Source organism: Falco peregrinus, chromosome 10, assembly GCF_023634155.1.
Source record: "Falco peregrinus isolate bFalPer1 chromosome 10, bFalPer1.pri, whole genome shotgun sequence".
Lineage (NCBI taxonomy): Eukaryota > Metazoa > Chordata > Aves > Falconiformes > Falconidae > Falco > Falco peregrinus.
Genome location: NC_073730.1, coordinates 28,765,141 through 28,784,340, shown reverse-complemented (window position 1 = coordinate 28,784,340; position 19,200 = coordinate 28,765,141). Strand labels below are relative to the sequence as shown.

At 41.0% G+C, this 19,200-nt stretch overlaps 2 protein-coding genes across 4 annotated transcripts in view; one reads left to right on the top strand and one right to left on the bottom strand.

The window, feature by feature from the left end:
- Positions 1-1,291: 1,291 nt before the first annotated feature.
- Positions 1,292-7,983, bottom strand: CPT2 (carnitine palmitoyltransferase 2). Its single transcript, XM_055815845.1, has 5 exons — positions 7,826-7,983; positions 6,922-7,002; positions 6,700-6,806; positions 3,189-4,493; positions 1,292-2,268 (listed from the first exon to the last, which is right to left on the bottom strand). Exons 1-5 carry the CDS (start codon positions 7,954-7,956, stop codon positions 1,937-1,939), a joined length of 1,956 nt encoding a protein of 651 aa, XP_055671820.1. The 5' UTR covers positions 7,957-7,983; the 3' UTR covers positions 1,292-1,936.
- A 1,442-nt stretch (positions 7,984-9,425) lies between these two features.
- Positions 9,426-19,200, top strand: part of SLC1A7 (solute carrier family 1 member 7) — a 54,588-nt gene continuing 44,813 nt past the window's right edge. For 2 of the 3 annotated variants that reach the window (XM_027778660.2, XM_027778659.2), the window contains exons 1-2: positions 9,426-9,707; positions 10,772-10,851. In XM_027778660.2, coding sequence (XP_027634461.1) covers positions 9,567-9,707; positions 10,772-10,851 — 221 coding nt within the window. In that variant the 5' untranslated portion in view covers positions 9,426-9,566. The remainder of the gene's footprint in view (positions 9,708-10,771; positions 10,852-19,200) is intronic. The other variant, XM_005231676.3, reaches the window with a different exon arrangement.

The window sequence follows — 19,200 nt, the reverse complement described above, 5'->3', positions numbered from 1 at the left end:
AAAAACAAAAAAACCCAAAAATCTTCTGTGGTGAATTTAATGCAAAGATTTTTGGTCTGTTTATTGTTTCTTGATACATTATTTCCTTCATCCTCCCAAATGTTCACCTTCCTTTCTTTGTTTAAGTGAGCAAGAACAATCATGGTAAGTTTTAAAGTAAGTTTGAAAATAATCCTTTTCAGCTGAAAACTAGAACAGCACATTACAGCTGCAGAGCAAACAGCCCTGACTAGGAAAAGTTTATTAGCCTTGGGGCTTACATATATAAAGCATGCCTCTCCCTTTTCTAGGACTTGTGGTTCACCCTTCAAGATACGGTATTGCCTACTTACTGCGATAAAATACTGGGAGAACCTGGAAGTTGAGATATCCAAAGGAAGAGTACAGCCAAGGAGGTTTCTGAGCCTCTGAATCTGATCTGTCACATCCAACCAACATGCTTACACTTTCATGTTCCGCTAATACATTCGGTTGTCCAGGACACAGTAGGCTGTGCTGAAAGACGTGACCTATGTTCATTTTACACAGAGCTTCAGAAGCAAGTGCTACTGTGCTCTTCAGCTCCAGGGAAAGACTCGCCTTCCCAGAAGTGAGACGGGAAGTCAGGAGGGCTTAAAAAGCAGAGGAGTTCAAGTTACACGTACCATAATGAATTTTGTGCAAAAAAGGGATCTCGTGCAAAGGACATCTGTGTTGTAATCCCAGCAACTCCTGAATACCTTTGGCTGCTTGGCTGACAAAGGCCCCATTCCCTTTTGCTATCACCCACTTCGTGGCTGGCAGAGTCCCAGTTGCAAACAGCACATGAGGAACTGCATCAGTTTCATCTCACATTCACCACATCACTGTTTTACTGATTTCTATGCTCAATCTCTGCAATCTTTCAGAGTTCTGATAAACCTTAGTCTTCAGAATTTATGCAACAGGTCCCAACGCATTGACGACACAGCTCCAGGCGCTAAAACTGGCATCTGCTACAATAAATAATGTCAAAAGTTCTAGCTAGTAGAACAAAGACAAAGAAAAACCTTCTGTTGAGGTTAATCTTCCACAGTAAGAGGAAGTTTGGAAAGAGAGAACCCAAAAAGATAAAGTTCAGTGATTTTTAAGGCAAAAGAACACAGGTTCACATAGCAAAACAAAAGCCCATTATTGGACAGACTTCACGTATGGAAGGGGACAGCCAATGCTGCAGAATGCTTTCAGTAGTATTCAACCTTTATAAGAAATAATGAGCTATTGATGAAGGGACTACCAATACTGTATAATTTTGATACAGCAATAAAATAACTTTGTGGTTATTAATAGATAGCTTTATTACAATACAGTCTTCTCCAGTCAATTTAACAACATGGTGATTACAGGTTACTTGAAAGCCTCCCACTTTATTTTTGGTTTCTCAAAAAGCTGTTACAGTGGAAAGACTTCAAGCAGTTGAGGCACAATCAGTTCTGGTATCAATTCAAGTTTAAAGAGAAAAATGTGACAAGTTAGTAAGCAAGCTTACTGCAAGAGTGCAAATGTAACCACTCTTTCCTATTTAAAATTATTGCTTTTTTTTTTTTTTAAATCTAACAGTTTAAGAGTGGTATCACAGTACTGTAGTCTGTCTGAACAGTCACAGGTATTTCTGAGTTCATAAATTCGGTAACAATGCTTTTTATTTTATAATAACGTGTTTTAAGAACACATGGATCTGTTACTTAATTTCAACATTGTGAATATACTTCCTGGAATATGCATTCAAGGTCTGTACTTGATTTCTTTAAAATAGGTACAGACTTCATAGTGAATCTAACAGTATTCAAGTTCAATCAAGATAAAGGAAGCCAATTAAGCTGGGCAGTCTTGGCCACATTGAACACCAATTAGTATGCCAGTTAGACAGAGTCTGCATTTTATATTGCAGCTGTAAAGTGTTACAACGTTTTTACTTCTAACTACCAATTTTCTTGTCCTTTAAAACATTAAAGATATCTTCTAGTGATTTGTGTATACACTGAAGGAATTCTTTACCATTCCTAGTTGGGTAAGAGGAAACATTACAACCTATCCAATCATCATGTACCTGATATCCTAGTCCAAAGCCATCAGGGACCACTGGGCCAAACCCTCCTAATTGCACAGCTGGGCTAATCAATGTGCTTGTGGAAATGATGTTGTGATTAAGCCGAGCATAGGCTTGGTCTTGATAGAAATCAGGCAGTGCAATACCTTTGGATAAGGCTAAATAGCGTAAACCAAAGAGATGTCGGTCAAATCCCTGACCTGTCAAAATAAAACAACAAGTGTTAGAGGACTAATTTTTGTGCAAAAAAATCCTCACTTATTTTGACATCACATTTTTTTCAGTCACAAAAGGGGAGGTCTGTAGTAAGCTGGGATTTATTTTCATATTAGCAATAACTGATGTACAGAACCCAGACATTCTGTACATCCAGTGCATGCATCCTAGGGAAGGAGGGCCTTGATGGTTTACTGCTAGCCTCAACCAGGAATCATGATAGTAAACAAAAGTGCAATGTTAACAGACAATTTAATAATACATTTCACTTTTCATTAACTATTTATCTGAACCTATCCAAGTTGTTCAAAACAGAGAAAGGCTTTCCTAAAATTTATGAATCTAGATGGGGATCTTGCATCAACAAAAGGAGGCATATTTTAGACTCTACAGGGTAATGTTCAACTTACAAATGTCAATTTTACTGATCAAGTTATGCTTTGGGGAAGGACAATTCAAAAGAAAGCATTTAGAAAAATACCAGGAGTGGCACAGTCAAAGAATCAGTTTGATTTGGAAGTTGTTAAAGCCTTTGCAGGGATAAGACAGTAACTCCTCAGACATAGAGCGAAAGTTCTCAGTTGCCCTGGGAAGTACAACATGCACTAAGTATTTATCAAATTTTCAAATTGCCCAGCTGTTATAAGGACAAAACCTAAAGTACAAAAAATTCTCAACACACAAACAGTGAAAAAGGAAGCACAGAGACATTCTCCTCCATCAAGAAACAAGTCTTGCAGAATGCATTTTAAACTGCAGCCTTCTGCTACTGTTTTTTGTCAAGTTTACATTAACATTAGTCCTCCATCAAAATGAAACTATTTAGTTGTGAAGCAAATGCTTACAGCAAGTTTATCAGGCATTTCAGTGCAAATGCAAGAGTGTTTGTCATGTTCCTACTTACCCATAGCAGCTTCTTTTGTCAAACGGCCATGGTATTTTGAGCACTCCACTACCAACTTCTGAAGCTCCTCTGTGCTATGTTTGGATGGTTCCCTGACAAAAGCTTCTGAACATTTCTTTGTATGGATAGACGCAGGACGTATAGTTTCTGTACGACCATGTCTGAAAGCTGCAGTACTACAAGACTCATAGGTAGCAACAGTCTGATTGTATTGTCGAAGGAAAGCCATCTGGAAGGCAAGCTGAGCTACAGCATCTGGGCTTACCTTCTTCTGCTTTAGAAGGTCCTTGCCCCCTTCATGGAATTGAATCAGATTAAGAGACAGTGCTTCTACAGTGGCATCAAATTTCTGTTTGGCTTTGGTAATTCCTGCTTTTACAGCATCATTCAGCTTAAAGTCAAGTTTCTGCACTGCTGTAGAAGAGTCTACTGAAGCAGGCTGTGACTGGGGGCTGATGGCTGGTGCCTTGGTGCTATCTTTAAAAACCTCATTCTGGAACCTGAGCACAGCCACACCATCTCCCCAGGAATGTTCAAAATTAACTCCTGCAGTGCCATCCTTAGTTACGATGAGATTAAAGGATTTGTCATACCAGCGGTTAGCAGCATCTCCATGCAACATCGTGTGGGACAAGTGCACAAAGTCTTTAATGGGAAAATCATCTAAACTTAAACAAAACACAGCAGAGTCTACTTTTTGAAGAGCTTCTTCATTGCCATTATCCATTAGATGCTTTCTCAGCAATGCCCATGTATCTCGGTTTTCACTGGAGAGGTAGCCAAGAGGGAAGGCTGGGGCTGGACTGCTGTCACTAAGGATGAATTTCAAGTGAGCTTGTATTTCTGAAGGTTTCAGCATATTTCCATCTCTATCAATAACATCAAATACATAAAAATTCCCATTTCTCAGTACTAGTAAATGTTTTGCCTTTTCATCTGTGTAAAGCTCATCTCTGTTGAGCTTAGGCAACCGTGTAGAATTGAAAAGCCTGAAGTACTGAGACATATCTAGAGGGTACGCATTGACCATGTAGGCACCAAACCAAGAAAGTGAAGAAGGCACAAATCGGATAATTTGTTTAAATATCTGAGTGTCACTTTTTTCTGGATTGAGGTGAAAAACCTCTGGTTCAAGATAACCAGCCCTGAAGGTCTTCATAAAACGTAGAGCAGAAACAGTCATGTTCGTAGCTCGTATGAGCTGATCGTTATATTCAGATTTTGGGTCAGGATTAAAAGACATAAACGCATTAAAATTAAAAACAACAGGCTCACGTGCTTTTAGGTACATGTCAAACCAGGGACCTGAAAATGGAGAGTTGAGAAATAAGTCAGAACATAAAAGCAGTTTACTGAGTCAGACCAGAGGTTCATGAATAAACACCTATCAAACTGCATACAAACAAGACAAACATATGCAGTAATTCCCCCAAGGATTCTCCCAACCTCCAATTATGAAGAAAGGTACCACTGGCTAATTGTAAAAATACAGTATTTGGAGTAATCCATATCAAGAGTGTCAATGTCATTAGCAATGAGGGCCCATTTCCATGTCTTCTATATGGCTCAGTGATAAATCGTAACTGCTGTGACATACAATGCGGCTCCCCAGCATGGTACTTGGGTGCACACCTAACGTTTGGAGTCGAACACACCTTTATTGACTCTTAAGCTATTAACTTCTGCAACTCTCTGTCACTGATGGCATGCTTCTCTTTAGAACCACCTTTAATCCTGGTCCAGTGTTTCCCTCATTCCTGGCAGCAAACGTCCATCTGCATCTGCCATCTTGCATTTCCACCTCCTTCCTCCTTCCATCCACTAAAATTAGCAGCACAGGGCAAAACTCTTCACAGCAATGCATTACCGTCAGTCTCTCAAGCTGGCAAAAATACGAGGTTAGAGGGGACCTCACGGTTATTCTTCCAGGCCCAGAACACACTTTGGAAAACAGAATTACATTTGATACCCACGTCTGTCAGCATACCACGGAGCACAAGTGTGACCCAAAGGTTCCATGCTTGCCAAAACCAAGGGAATCAATCACAGCTCTAGAAAGTAGTCACAACTTTACGCCTGCCTATGAGTAAATAAAAATCCAGGAGGCATAAGCGGAGAAGGAATTTTCAAGCAAGGTCTATTTCATCATCATTAACAACTTCAAACTCGGCAAGCTCTAGTATTACACACTGACTGGTTGCAGACAAAGGACACAAGTGCACACCAACCTCACCTCAAGGTAGCTATATATTAAAAATTATTATTCCAAGTCTGGATCAGTCCCAGGTAGAACTTTCTAGCTGGGCTGTAAAAAAGGCAATGGGTAACTCAAGGACCTAAGTTACAATTTTAATACCAGGTCCTCATAGGTGAGTAACTAGCATTCATCTACAGTTTTAAAACCACATCTGTCATCATCACACAGCCTTTTAACTTTGGACTTGAAAGTCCAGGGTAGAGGCGACTATATGCACTTTCAAAAACCAATTTCAAGTGGAACAGGTCTTTGATGAGGCCTAAAAAAGAATAGTAGCTAAACAAAAAGGAAGACAAACACCTCACAGTTCACAGACAAAAAAGCAGCATGGTAGTTAGCGTTGACAAGCACCATAAAGTCACCAGTTAAAACCCCTGGCATTTGTTCAGAGTGAACATAAAGTAAGATAACAAACCCAACAGCAGTTTCTGTGAAATAATCTGGTATTCTACAGAGAATCTGTGGTAGCTAACACACTTATAGGTAGTCTCAACAGACTGGAAGGATAAAAGTGCATTTGCTGGGCAACACGCAAACTTCTACTTCAATAGGTATTTGAGTATTTCCACCTCTATTGCTATCCATCCAATACTTTCATAAACAGACACTTGTACTTGGAAGTCAGTGGAAGCAATAATATGGAAGAATAAAAATAAATAATGTATATGCATGCTCTCCCTCTCTTACTTTCTTTTTCTTTATCATCATCTTCCTCTTTCTGTTGCTCCTTTTCTTTTGCTCTTTAAAATAATAGGGGTTTGTAGTTCTGGGAGGTTTCAAGTCTAGAGCACTGACCACTTCTGCCTCCCAAAGCTTAGTCATATTCTCTGACACCCCCTCCAGAGTTCAGTTTTCTTGATAAGTAACTTGAAATTATTTGAAAATGATTGCTTTAGTTTCCTTAAGGGAGTTACCAGTTAAGCTCCTCTATTAACCTACATAGCCAGCAGTGAAAAAGAAAAAAGGTAAACCCTATAAACTCATATTTAAGTACAGTAACTCCTGAAAAAATACCGTTTTCCAATATCCATCTATCCAGAATTCTGGTATATACAAGTTAAGATGATGGGCATTCTTTCCATCAGAGACTCAGAATTTGCTCAAATAGTCACAGACAATATTCACAGCATGTTATTCCAAGTTTATGGAGTAGAGAACTTAAGCTTCAGCCTATTGTATTTATAGCATTGTGAGCAGTCTGTTATCAAGCATGATGATCTACAGTTTCCTTCTATATCCAGTAGGCCAACATACCTGTGATGTAACTAGTATGTTTGTTCTGAGTGTCTTGGGCGACCAGTTTCTCATGCAGCTCTCTTCCAATTCCCTTTTCAAAGTTATGAGCAAGTTCTTCAGTTTTCCTACAGCAATCAATAAAAGCGTCAAAATGCTGTCCCAAGTCCTACTTTTCATATGCAACACTTGCCTTTGAAGCAGTACATGATACTGCAGCATACCCATCTTGTTTGTCCATACCTGAATTGGTCATCATTTAGAAGCGGTTTCTGGGCGTTCAGGTATCTCCTAATTGTATCTTCTAGTTTGGGAATGGGCAGTCTGAAGGAAGGGGACGAGAGAGACATGCATTTTAGGAGCAATGGTACTAATGAAGCCTGAGTTTCTTACACAGTAGTCTCTCCCTGCCTCCCCTCTTCCCTATCCTTCCTTACACGCCGTTATCCAAATGGCTCAGAAGTTTCTTGTGGAAGAAAAGTAAGGCAGTAAGATGGACATAGGTCGTCACAGCATTAAGGATCTTGGAAACAAGGTAGAAAACCGATTTGACCATCTTGTTACCAACATTTTGCAGTGAACGGTCTTAATACCTTACAGGGAGTAAGTACAGTGCCGTGATCCCCTGCAAGGAGCCGGCACAGAAGGCAGCCTGGCAGCCAGCTCTGTGCTGAGCATCTACTCTTTCCTGCAAAGTTTCTTTGCCATCCTCCTCTACGCCTAAACAGGAAAATGCTCTTACTGTAAAACAATCCTGCTATACTCGGGGAGGTTACTTATTTCGGTTGTTGCTTACAGTCACATTTACGCTTTAAAAAACGAAACCGCTCCTCTCCACCTGAGGAAGAGCACACACAGCAAGCGGCGAGGAGACACGCCGGGAGCCGCCACAGACACGGGGGTGGGGGCTCCTCCCTCCCTCGCCTCACAGCGGGCATCCCCGGCCCGCCGGGACCACCAGCCGCCGCCGCCCCGCGCCCCCCGGCTGCCCTCGGCAGCCGCCGCGGGACTGAAACCGGCTGCCCGGAGGCCGCTCAGCCCAGGCCCGGCCCCGGCCCCCGCCCGGCGGCGCCTCAGCAGGCCGCGGGCCGGGCGCTGCCGGAGGCCAAGGGCTGCGGCCGGGGAGCGGGGCTGCGGCCCGCCGTACCTGGGCAGGCTCTTCTGGTAGTGCATGGTGGGCACGATGCTGCGGTGCAGGTACTCGGCAGCGCCCGCGGTGCTGTAGCCCCGCCGCCAGCGCGCCGCCGCCCGCCGCAGCAGCAGCTGCCGCGCCGCCATGATGGCCGCGTCACAGCCGCGAGGCGCCGCCCGCCCGCTCCCCTCGCTGCCGTCCCGGGGCCGGCGGGGCAGCGGCGTACCGCGGCGCCCGGCCCCCTGCGGGGCGGAGGCGGCACCTGGGTCGCTCCCGGTGGAGGAGGGGGCGGGGGGCGGGCAGCCCCGCGGCCCGGGGCGGCTCCCCAGCCCTGCGCGGCCTGGGCGGGGTGCAGGGGGACGGCCGCGGGGCCGGGGGTCGCAGCCGCACCACAGCAGCCAGCGGCGGGGCCGGCGGGGTTTCAGGAGGCGTTTTGGTGTCGGTTCCATTGGGAAGGCCGTTCCATGCATGCTGCCCGGGCAGCGAAGTTACCTGGCTGTTAAAAAACGGCTGGAGTGGGACAGTTCAGCCTCAGTCCCGTCCCCTTTGCCATCCGTGTCAATAAAACCTCCTGTGAGCCTCTCCTTCTGACAGTGCTCTTGTGCAGCATATAGGCACCACGTATTTTTTCTCACACACACACACCCCTTTTTTTTTGCCAGTGTCCATACATCTTACTGACCATACATCATTCAGATCCTGTCTCCCAAGAGAACGGTTTAATCTCTCAAGGACTTATTGACTCATAAGTGAGCACATAACAACAAACACTTCATTACAATATAAAATAGAATACTGCAAAGACACAATTTTCTTGTACCGTATGGAATGTTCTCCATAAAACCACTGAATCATCTTAGAATAACCCAGAAACTACAGAAATGTGTTGGTAAGAAAGCGTGGCATGGTCAACAGTGAGGGTGCTGTATTTTTAGCACATACTAGCATAAAAATCAGCATTGGGATTGAACGCGGACACAGCAAAGGAAAGGAAAGCAATCCCTGTGGCTTAGTCTGATAATCCTCTGAAAGTAAATTGGCCCTACTCTAATCAACATAGTGGTTGGAAGAAAAGTGAAATCATTTCCATTCCACGATAATAAATGCCAAATGCCAGAAGGTGTCCTTGCATGATTCAGTATACAGCTGTTTTCTGTTTCATACATGTCTCTCATGCTACTCATTCAGCCTTTTTTCTCCATGAAAACAAAAAACCGAAGCCTGCTTTAATTAATGAAGTTCAGTTTCACCCAGCTTGCCCTTTTGTGATAGTCCAGCTCAAAATGTCACCTGCTCTGCCCTTTAGAAAAACTGCGCTAACATTACTTTTCCCCATTTGAACGCATGACTTGCGCCATTCCCTTTCTAGGTTTGGATGTCCAGATCCTGAACTGGGGAGGCAGGGGAATGCACTCAAACACCGTCTTTCTCCCAGGAGTGTCACTTTGTTTTGAACCAGTCTTGTTTTAGAAATACTACTGCATTCTGTTCTAATTTTCCAGAGCCCCCTAATCTTCTTTCAAGTTCTTAATGATGTAGTTGATAATAGGATTGTTGGTATTAATTTGGAACAATAATGCCAGCTGCTTGCTTGGTGGCTATTGGCAGAGAGGTGACCTTGCAGGTCAGCTAAGCAGAACTGGAAGTGCTTTGATCTGATCTATACAGAGCTAGATCGGTCCACCCGCACAAGAGGAGTGAGCAAATTCTCTCTCCATGGGATGCTGATTCTTCTCCAAAGAGCACGGAGGACAGCATGGCAGTGGCTTTGGATGCAATCCTCGCTCGGATCAAGGATGTTTGTAAAAGAAATGGTTTGCTCATTCTGTCGGTGTTGTCGGTCACTATCGGCTGTCTTCTCGGATTCTTCCTGAGGACAAGACGACTCTCTCAACAGGTGAGTGTGGCATGGCAGTGTATCACTGCAGAGAAAATACCGTACTTATGTAACAGAAGACATAGCAACTTGTGGAACTTCAGAATGGACTTTTGAAGATAAAAAGCATATATATGTGTTTGGTAGATGTGTTTAATTTCATCTGTTTGTTTATCTACAAGGTTCTTTGGGTTTTTTCACACATTCTCAAACAATACATTTTCAAAGGCGGAGATGCCTAGTTACGTAGCATAAGCACATTATAATGTTGCAAGTACAGATAATAATAGTGGGTGTTTAAGCTAGATGAAATGTAGCATCTAATATTGACCTGTTAAAAACCGGTAGTGCAGTATATTCATTGGATTTTATTTTACTTTGGAGCATGTATATCTAAAGAAAACACCGGGAATATTTTTCATCATCAGATATACTGAGGTACAGATGTTTATATTACACCAGTGGTATTTTGTATTAGTAAATTTGAGATATCCCACTACTAGCAGCCCATGTTATTGAAGTCACTTAAGGATTTCTCCCCCAGCATACTTCAGCTAAGCTCTTTGCAGGTACTCACTTCGTAGTCAAAGTAGACAGGGCAACATGCACTGCTGAATGCATTGTTTGAGCACAAAATATAAATCGCAATTGAAAAATATGGTACTTAGTGAATGTGACTAAACTAAAACAATTCTATGTTCTGCTAGTGCTAACTGCCGTCTGAACATCTTTTGTGTGCAATCAGTAGCTTCATAAACATCTAGGAAAACACACAAAATGCAGAATGAAGAAATTATTCAGGGCAACCTATTAACAGTAGTCCTGAGAGATGGCATATTTCATTTTTGTCTTCCTTTGTAAAGGAACGAACGATGTAGTGTGTTTGTTGGATCACAACAAAATACGTAATCTAGTTAATTCTTAAATTATCTTTTAAAGCCTAATATCTTTGCCACTGCATATACCAATTTTTTTATTTACCAAATATGCAGATTTTACCAATGTTATCTGATCCACAGCAGGACTCATGACAACATATACAGTCCTTACCTCAAAACAATAAGCATCTCTCCATGTATTTCTAGGAAATTAGTTATTTCCAGTTTCCTGGTGAGTTACTGATGAGGATGCTGAAAATGTTGATTCTGCCACTGGTTGTCTCAAGGTAAGTGAGGACAGTATTGTTCCAAAAACTTCTGAATTTTCCTAAATGAGACATGTCATCACCGCTATTTTAGTTTTAACTGAATTAATGTCAAAGTGCCAGAAGCATTACTGACTGCTGTACATTCATAATTATAGTGGGGCTATGAACATGTTTTTTAATTGATAGGATCATTTCCACAATACCTGATATAGGTATTATTTGTTTTAAAAAAATTTTTTTTCATTGCTGTTTTCTTTTTCACTTGTAATGGGAGGACTTTTTCCTTCAAGCTAACTAGAAGTTAATATATGGAATAAACAACCAACCTTATCAAAAAGCCTACCTTAAACCTAAACAATTGAAATAATACAGTATAAAAATAAGATGGAAAAGTACAGTTAATTTATAGTCTTCTGCAGTATTTTGAGAGATGTGCTGTAGTACAATGACTATTAAAAAAACCTGTGTCTCCAGTGAACTGATAGTATATGCCTGGCTTCAGCTGGAAGTGAAAGTGATTTCTTAGTACATTAAAGGCAGAACCTGTAATGGTGCCACTTTATTGATAGCAGATTTAATGATCTAGATCCTGGTATTGATGGATGGTGCATGGTAGCTGCCTTTGCAGTGGGTAGCCATAATTTATGATAGTTTTTTCTTTCCTCTGAGTTTGACTGTCTTCCAACTGACTACAGTCACAAACAAGCACCAGTTGGATGGCCAAAAGCTCTATATGTGCCCAATGCTCAGAGAAGATAGAAGGAGAGATGGAGAGTAACAAAGCTAACTTTACCTTACCAGATCTGAGGAAAAAATTCTTGCAATATTTGGTGCCTTTCCTTGGAGCCTCAGCTTCTAGAACCTAATACATACACCAAAACCTCATCTTCCACTTTAAGGGGAAAAAAAAAAAGTCTCTAGACTTCAAATCACTGTGAGTGTCTGAAAATTAACACAACCCAGCACTAATTTTATTTTTAATTCGGCTACCTTTACATCTACCTTCTCATGTTTTTTCACAGAATGAAGCTGAGTCATGGTGCTTTGTGCCTGAAACTGGGTGTATGACCATAGACTCATACCTGGTTCTGTGCCATGCAGCTAGAGAACATCAAGACAAAACATGTAGAGGTCGTTTGAGAGGTGGAAGGAGAGTTTTCCAAAGAAAACAATCTCACATGAGAAAGTGATGTAGTAAGAAGGACAGAAAAGAGCTGGAGGAGAGTCACATGCCCTTCCCTAAAATGTATAGCTCTTTAGATCCTCTTGTCTTTTTTAGAGATGTCAGGAGGAGTAACAGCACAGTAGGGAAGAGCTGCTGTGACATGGCCTGTGATAGCTCTAGGTGACCTACAGATGTGTTAGGAGTGAATCTGAGCTACACTGTTAGAATGTTAGAAATTATGGATTCCATACTCTGAGGAAGAAAGAGAAGAAACTTTACAGATCTTCAAAGGGATTAACTCTCAGTGGACAACAGTATGAGTCTGTCTTCCTGTATAACAAACCAACTATCACTTGCTATTGCATACTGAAATGTCAGATTCTTGCAAGCAAAAAATACTCCAGATGTAATCATATTATTGTACAGTCCTCTTTTTTCTTTTTTTTTTTTTGTTTGTTTTACAACAAGCACAGTATTTCCCACACATGTATTTCACAAAATGAGTAAACCGGTGCTCTGTATTTCTACCAATTTGCAGTATATTTCTTTGTGGATTTGGAACATTCTCAGCCTGTCCTGCAGCAGCAATGGCATTTGAATTATTTTTAAAATTACTGTATTATTGTTTACAAAAGACAGTGGTACAGCACCATGAAAAGAGCTCTAAATCTTACTTTCCTAATTGAAATTAATGCAAGTTTTTCCTTGAACTAACAAGTAAAAAATGACTTATAAAGAAAAGGAAAGGTGAGAAAGGAAGTTCAAAAGAAGCACTCAGTGCAAAATACCCTGTCTGCAAGTCCAGTTTTTATCTTGAAGGGCTGTAGCAGAAATAAAATGTGGCAAGTGTTTGGCTCAGAAGACTGATAATAGACTGGAAAATCTTACAGGTCCTAGCCTAAATCCAGCCTTAAACAGAAATGGCTAAAAAATTTTACTATCCCTCTTTTGACCTCCTATTTGGAGAGTTATAACAGGAATTTTGCAGATTGTATCCATTAAGAATGAGAAACTGATGATATAGCCAGGTATCTCTGAATGGTGTTTATTTTAAAAGTTCCTTGAAGGCAGAAGGAATCAGTCAAACAACAGGAGACTGTTTCTTCAATGTACAGTTCCTTGTTTTACCCAGCTTTGTCCCAGCACCTGGAATTGCTGTATCCCAGAGCTCTTGTATCTGTTTCTGAGGTCTCCTATCACCTATGATCTTACTTTTTGTTTTCCTAAAGATACAAAATTCTTGAAAAAGTAACCACAACCACTAGCCTGCCAGTTTGAGCCCTGCATGAGTGCATGAGCTTTTGTTTTTGATGTGGACCTTCATTAAGGATGGGGGTTTATATTATTTCAGTTATCTGGTTACATAAACAAGCTTCATAGCATCATACAATGACTCTAAAATAAGTATTTATTGTCCCCGCTGTCTGCCTGAGGTTTATCCCTGCTTATACCTATTAGTATCCACTGTGTCTCATGTATAGAGTTTGCTTTTCTCTGTGATGAGAACAGCTAGCCCACATAGCAAAGGATGCCACTTCTATTAGCGACATAAACAAAAAATTGTAACAAATAGTCTGACAGTTTGTGTCTGCCCTAGGAATACTCAGTAGTGGAGCATTACAAGATCAAATTTTAGACTCTGTAATTACCAGATGAACAGTGTTTATTATATGTATAAATATAGGATACTATTTTTAAACCTGGGAATGGAAAGTGAGAGCAGGACCCAAAACCGAACTCACAGTTAACACGCTTAGGCTCTGCCTGAGCTCTTACTGCAGTTGGACAATGGGATGTCCTCAACAAGCCTGAAAGATCGAGTGCAGGAGATCTGAAGATCCCTGATTCTCTCTGGGACATAGGCCTTGATCCTCATTTGACAACTGCAATGCAAATAATACATTTTCTCCCTCACATGCAAAAGCTTTCAACACCTATCTCAGGTTTTCAAACAGGCAAGCACATACGTGGCGGTGACAGAGGTGGATCTCAGTGCGTCCGTCCCTGAGTCCTCTGATATGTTTAAAAAACACATGGGTCCAGGTCTTCAGACATCTGCTGATCAGCTGGCCCAAGGTGCTCAAGTTTGTTAAACCATCTTTCCTTCCATGTAATGCATTTCCCGGCGCGGGTGAAGGCTCAGTCTGTGTTATACCCTGTAGCCAGGAGGTGGCTCTGTCTAGAAGACTAAGAAACCATGAGCCGTTGCGGGACCTCAGTCACTCCAGTGCTGCGGGAGGCTGTTGGTCCCAGGCCTTCTCTAATAGTGCTGCCTCCTCAGAAGATAATAAAATCTCTACTGTCTTTCACTATGGTTAATTATAAACTTACACACACACATACGTCTCCTTCACCTGCAGGGAGTGCTTTCAGGACAAGCTGATTGGCAGAGATACCTGTGCATCACTTTAGTTTCTCGAGTTCTGTTTACCCCAGAAAGGAAATTCAACTCTCCCTTTCTCTTCAAAAGGCAAAGGTGCCAGGGAGCCCACAGGGGAGGGGGAGGAGAAGGAGGAGGAGGAGGAGGAGGAGGAGGAGGAGGAGGAGGAGAAGAAGAAGAAGAAGAAGAAGAAGGAGGTGGTCTGGCTCCCAGCATGCTGCAGAACTCTGGGCAGGCAACACCAGACCTCCTGCATCTTCACAGACTAATGGCCAAGTGTGTGTGCTGCACATCTGTAAGGCAGGTTGGAGAAGACTCAGGGCTTGCAGCCCCTGGTTCTTTTTCAAGATAATACTAGAAGCGCACAGATTATTTCTTTCCTGTATTCAGCCATATAGTTTCACAGACCTCACAGGAACTTAATTCTGTCTTTGGGAGCCTTCCATCCCCTCTGTGTAATTTGAGAGAAAGGTTAAAATGTTGTTAGTAAGGGCTCTTTACACACAAAGTTTGACTGCATAAGCCTTGCTTCTTCAGAAAAGCAGGCTAAAGCCAGGGTTACACAGGTTTACACCAGCTGAACCAGTTGAGTTCTCTTTGTCTTACACATCTACCTATATATGTAATAGAAAATTACATCCTTTATTTCAACACCCTCCTTGTTTATATGATTAAGCTTCTATTTGGTAATAGATACAGGGCCTGGTTTTCCAAGACTATGATTAGCAATAAAGCAGTGAGACTGCTTGTGGGAAGGAATCGTCAGGGTAGAACTGCACTGTTCAGCTGTAACAGGCTTGTTACCCCAGTGAGTATTCCCTTCAGAAAGACAGTTTATTTTGTTTAAGCTTAGGATGAATATTACATTTTTTATTTATTTACCACTGATCATTTTCTAGATATTTAAGAAATAATGAGTAGCAGAGATTTGATCCTTTTCCATGTGTAGGCTGTGTTACAGAAAGATTGTTCTTTTTGTAGTCTAAGCCGAATAACTGATTTGACCTGTGTTTTTTAAAATTATACGACTTGTTCCTCTGAGTATGTTGTGCCTGGTACAAGCGAGCGTATGCTAGTAAAATTTTATATTATTTGAAGGCTCATTTTGGGGTAGTAAATATCTGTTACTATTGGGGGTTTGTTGCTGAATTAAGTACGATATGCTAAATATAAAACTGTCTTTCTTTAAGGGGATTCCTGTCTGTAATGCCATCAGTTCTGGTAATCCCTTATCCTTCTGCTCAGATTCCTGAGTGGGTCATTCTTACTCATGCTGTTAAAGCCTAGTATTTAATTAGAAACTACTCTGTTATAGTATCCTTCTCCCCATATCTTTTTCTTTTTTTTCAGAGTGCTCTGATTTGGGCAATGCATTGGCATTTTAACATTCCACTAATGAAAACCATTGCTCATTCTGTTCTAATGGAATTCTGTCATTGTTCAGCTGTACTGTGCTATACCAGATTTTGCCTTTCAAGACTCATTAGTTACACTTGGAGAGTTGACAACTGTATAAACTGTGCAAGAGAATGTGGAGATGCTCTGGGTGCAAGCAGATGTGAGCTCACTTAGCCCACGAGCCAAACTGGGCAAACCAGTGCCAGATCCATGCCGGAAGCCATACAGCCGCATTAGCGTGGCTTTGCGCCCAAGCTCGTATGCCAAGGACTGATGTGGCTATATGGCTTCCGGACCAGCCTTGGCAGCTCAGCACAAAGGCAGAACAAGTTCATGTCTGCAGTTGTCTGTGCAGACTTATCCTAAATAACCTCACAGCAACAGTATATTCTTTGGGAGTTTAGGGTCTGGATAAAAACGTGCTGTGAGACAGACCATTAGCTTGGGTAAATCATGTTTTACTTGCTGTCAGCTGTAGATGAAACTGGTAATAGACCGCAGACTGGAGATTATTTGTCTGTTCTACTACTTAAGCTTACCATTTGTTAGGGATGAAAAATCTGACTGAAACACTCAGAGGCCAGTACTGAGGTTTGCAATCTAAATTTTCTACCATGACTATAAATCAGTGCCTGATATGGTCAATATAATGTCTGTTCAGAAGGAAAATACAGATCTCTAAAAGGCTGCAAAATCTGTCTTTTTTTGTATTTACCATTAAATATAAACCAAGAGGACAGTCTTGACTGGTTTTACATGAATGACAATATGTGCAACACTAGTTCTTCTAATCCGTTCCTGGTACTGAGAGATACTTTCTGTGTTGTGACAAATGCATGTAATTTAACTGAAGACTGAATGGGAAAGGATAGATAACATAAGCTTCTGGACAGTTTTGGCTTGGTTTTTTCTGCTACATATGAATTAAACCATTCCCTCTGGTCATTCTTTCCTAAATACCAGTTGCTCTGTTCTTATGCTTGTGCAGCTGCCAAACTAGGGCATAATCAAGTGCAATCAAATTTATGTACTGTATTATCTAGTGAGGTGTTGAGGAGCAGCTGCAAAATGCTGCCTATGGCTCTCTGAGGAGCCTGCTCAGGGCAATGTTTTATAGTGTTCCAAAGCAACTGTATTTTCACGTGGAATTAAATTCCTCTTTGAAACACAGGGCTTTTTCTTCACATTATTAGACTCTGGATTTTTCTCTATATTTTGCCTGTGTTACCTTGCCAGTAGAAAAATATTGGCACCTTGGAACAGGTCTTCCTCGGTGGAGAAGGGTAAACCTTCTGCTGGGTTAATATGGGAAAATCTGCAGGGTACCTGAATGATAATGTAAAGTGTGTATAATGTCCCAGTTCTGAACTACCTGTCATGTGTATCACTGTAATGTAAATAATAATAAAAATACATTTCACTCCAGTGAGAAACAAGCTGTTAGCCCTTTCCTAGGATATGCAATCTACAGTTTTTATTGTGGAGAAAGTCAGTCTAGAGATACGAGTTTTAAGGATATGCCTAGCGGGGATAAATATATTTACTTTCAGAGTGAAAAGCAAAACTGTACTTGGATGAAACTGAAAGGGAAGGATTACCAAGGGTAAGATGAACTGGTCAGAGACAATTTCACTCATACTGGTTTTGAGTGTTTTCTTTTGCTTGTGCAACCTAGAGGTCCAAACTTTAAGTGAAAAATGACATGTTGCAAGTTATGCATGTTGTAATGACAAAATTGGACCAACTCAGTACAAATTATTTAGGCAGTGTCAGTAGGGGTCTAGTGATGTGCAATAGAAATCTATAGTCACAGAGTGGGTGTGGAAAGCACTGAAGTGGTTACAAATGTGGTATGAGCAGTTTGTGACCTGACAGAATTTTTCTACACTTCTCTAAGAGCTCTAACACACTTAGTATCTCACAAAAGAAACGGCAATGACATGTGAAGCTTGGGGGGCTGGCTGGCTTCCCTCTGTTTCCTTAGGATACAAACATGTATGAACTATAAACAGTTGAATAAATCTGACATTTGTTTATAATCCAAATTTGTGTTTCAAATCCTTTTGCCCTTTTCTTAATCAAAAAACACTTGAAAGAACTGACAGAACAGAGGATCAAGTATTATTAAGATTCTTGGCTTTTCCACAGCTGGAAGCTGCACATCCATATTTAGTAGATAATTTGTTTTCATTTCCGTCATGACCTTTGAATTTAGGAAATACTTATTTTTTTATCAGAACAGCTAAAATCAACAAGCCAGCCTGAATTCTGCATGAGCTATACTACAATGTCTCAGATCTCCTTTATCAGTCAGTGATCAAAGGTTGCTGTTCATCCCCTCCGGCATTCGTGGATGTATCAGAGTAGTCTTGCATACGGGGCTATTTAGGAGGAAGCAGTGGCAGAATAGCCATTGGAGATCAATTCTCACTGTGTACTGTACAAAGTCCTGCCTTGTTTACATTAGATCATAAAAACAGATTTCCTATTGTACACTAAGAAAATACAATGTGCTATGTGAATTCCTGGCAGGATTTTTGCCAGATTTATGTCAGTTTATCATTAACCATTACAAGTATTGGGTAATAAGGAAAAGGAGATCTCAACATTTTGGGTAAAAAATAAAACTCGTACTATTTATAAAGCATAATTTTAAAAACAGAATCTCAAAAAGCTGCATGTTATGATGTACTAGAAATATAGATCTGGTTTCTTTTTTATAATTCAGTTTTTGCAGCAGCCTGGCTTTAAAATTAAACACAATCAGTGCAAACAGTGTATTGCAGTCAACGAGGTCTTCTAACATATTGTTCATTGTTTGAAGATCAAGAGCCAGATTTTCCATCATGCTTGATACCTTTGAGTTTCCATTGTGTTTAGTGAAATATCTATATACTGAGGTGCTCAAGTGCTGTTTGTGGCTGATAAGCTAACTGTACAGAACCTGCTGCAACAGTCCTATTTGTAAAACAGCTACCACTTTTGTATTTGGGGTTTTTTGAGCATAGATGCTATTTCATTTATATGAAGACATTTAAACTTTAAAAATGCTGTTTGCTATTATTTGATTTTCAAAGGAGAGGAAACTTAGTAGCCCCCTGGATCTTCAGGAGGATTCCAGACTTCTTGTCTCCTTTGAAAATCATACTGGAATACTATGAAACATTTAATAATACATGACATCAGGAATTATACCACTGACTACAAGTGATCATGGTAGTTCCTTATTTTTGTGCAGATCAGTGGAAGCCTGTTAGTACCCCAGCAGTCTGCAAAACTATTGGAGCCTGAGTAAAATTTGTAGAGAGCCTAGGTGTCATTTTATTGCCTGTCTGGGCTGTACACAAACATCATGGAAAGGGTGTTCATCTATACAAATGGGCTGCCCTTCTACAAGTGCACAAGACATACCTGATCCAGCTTA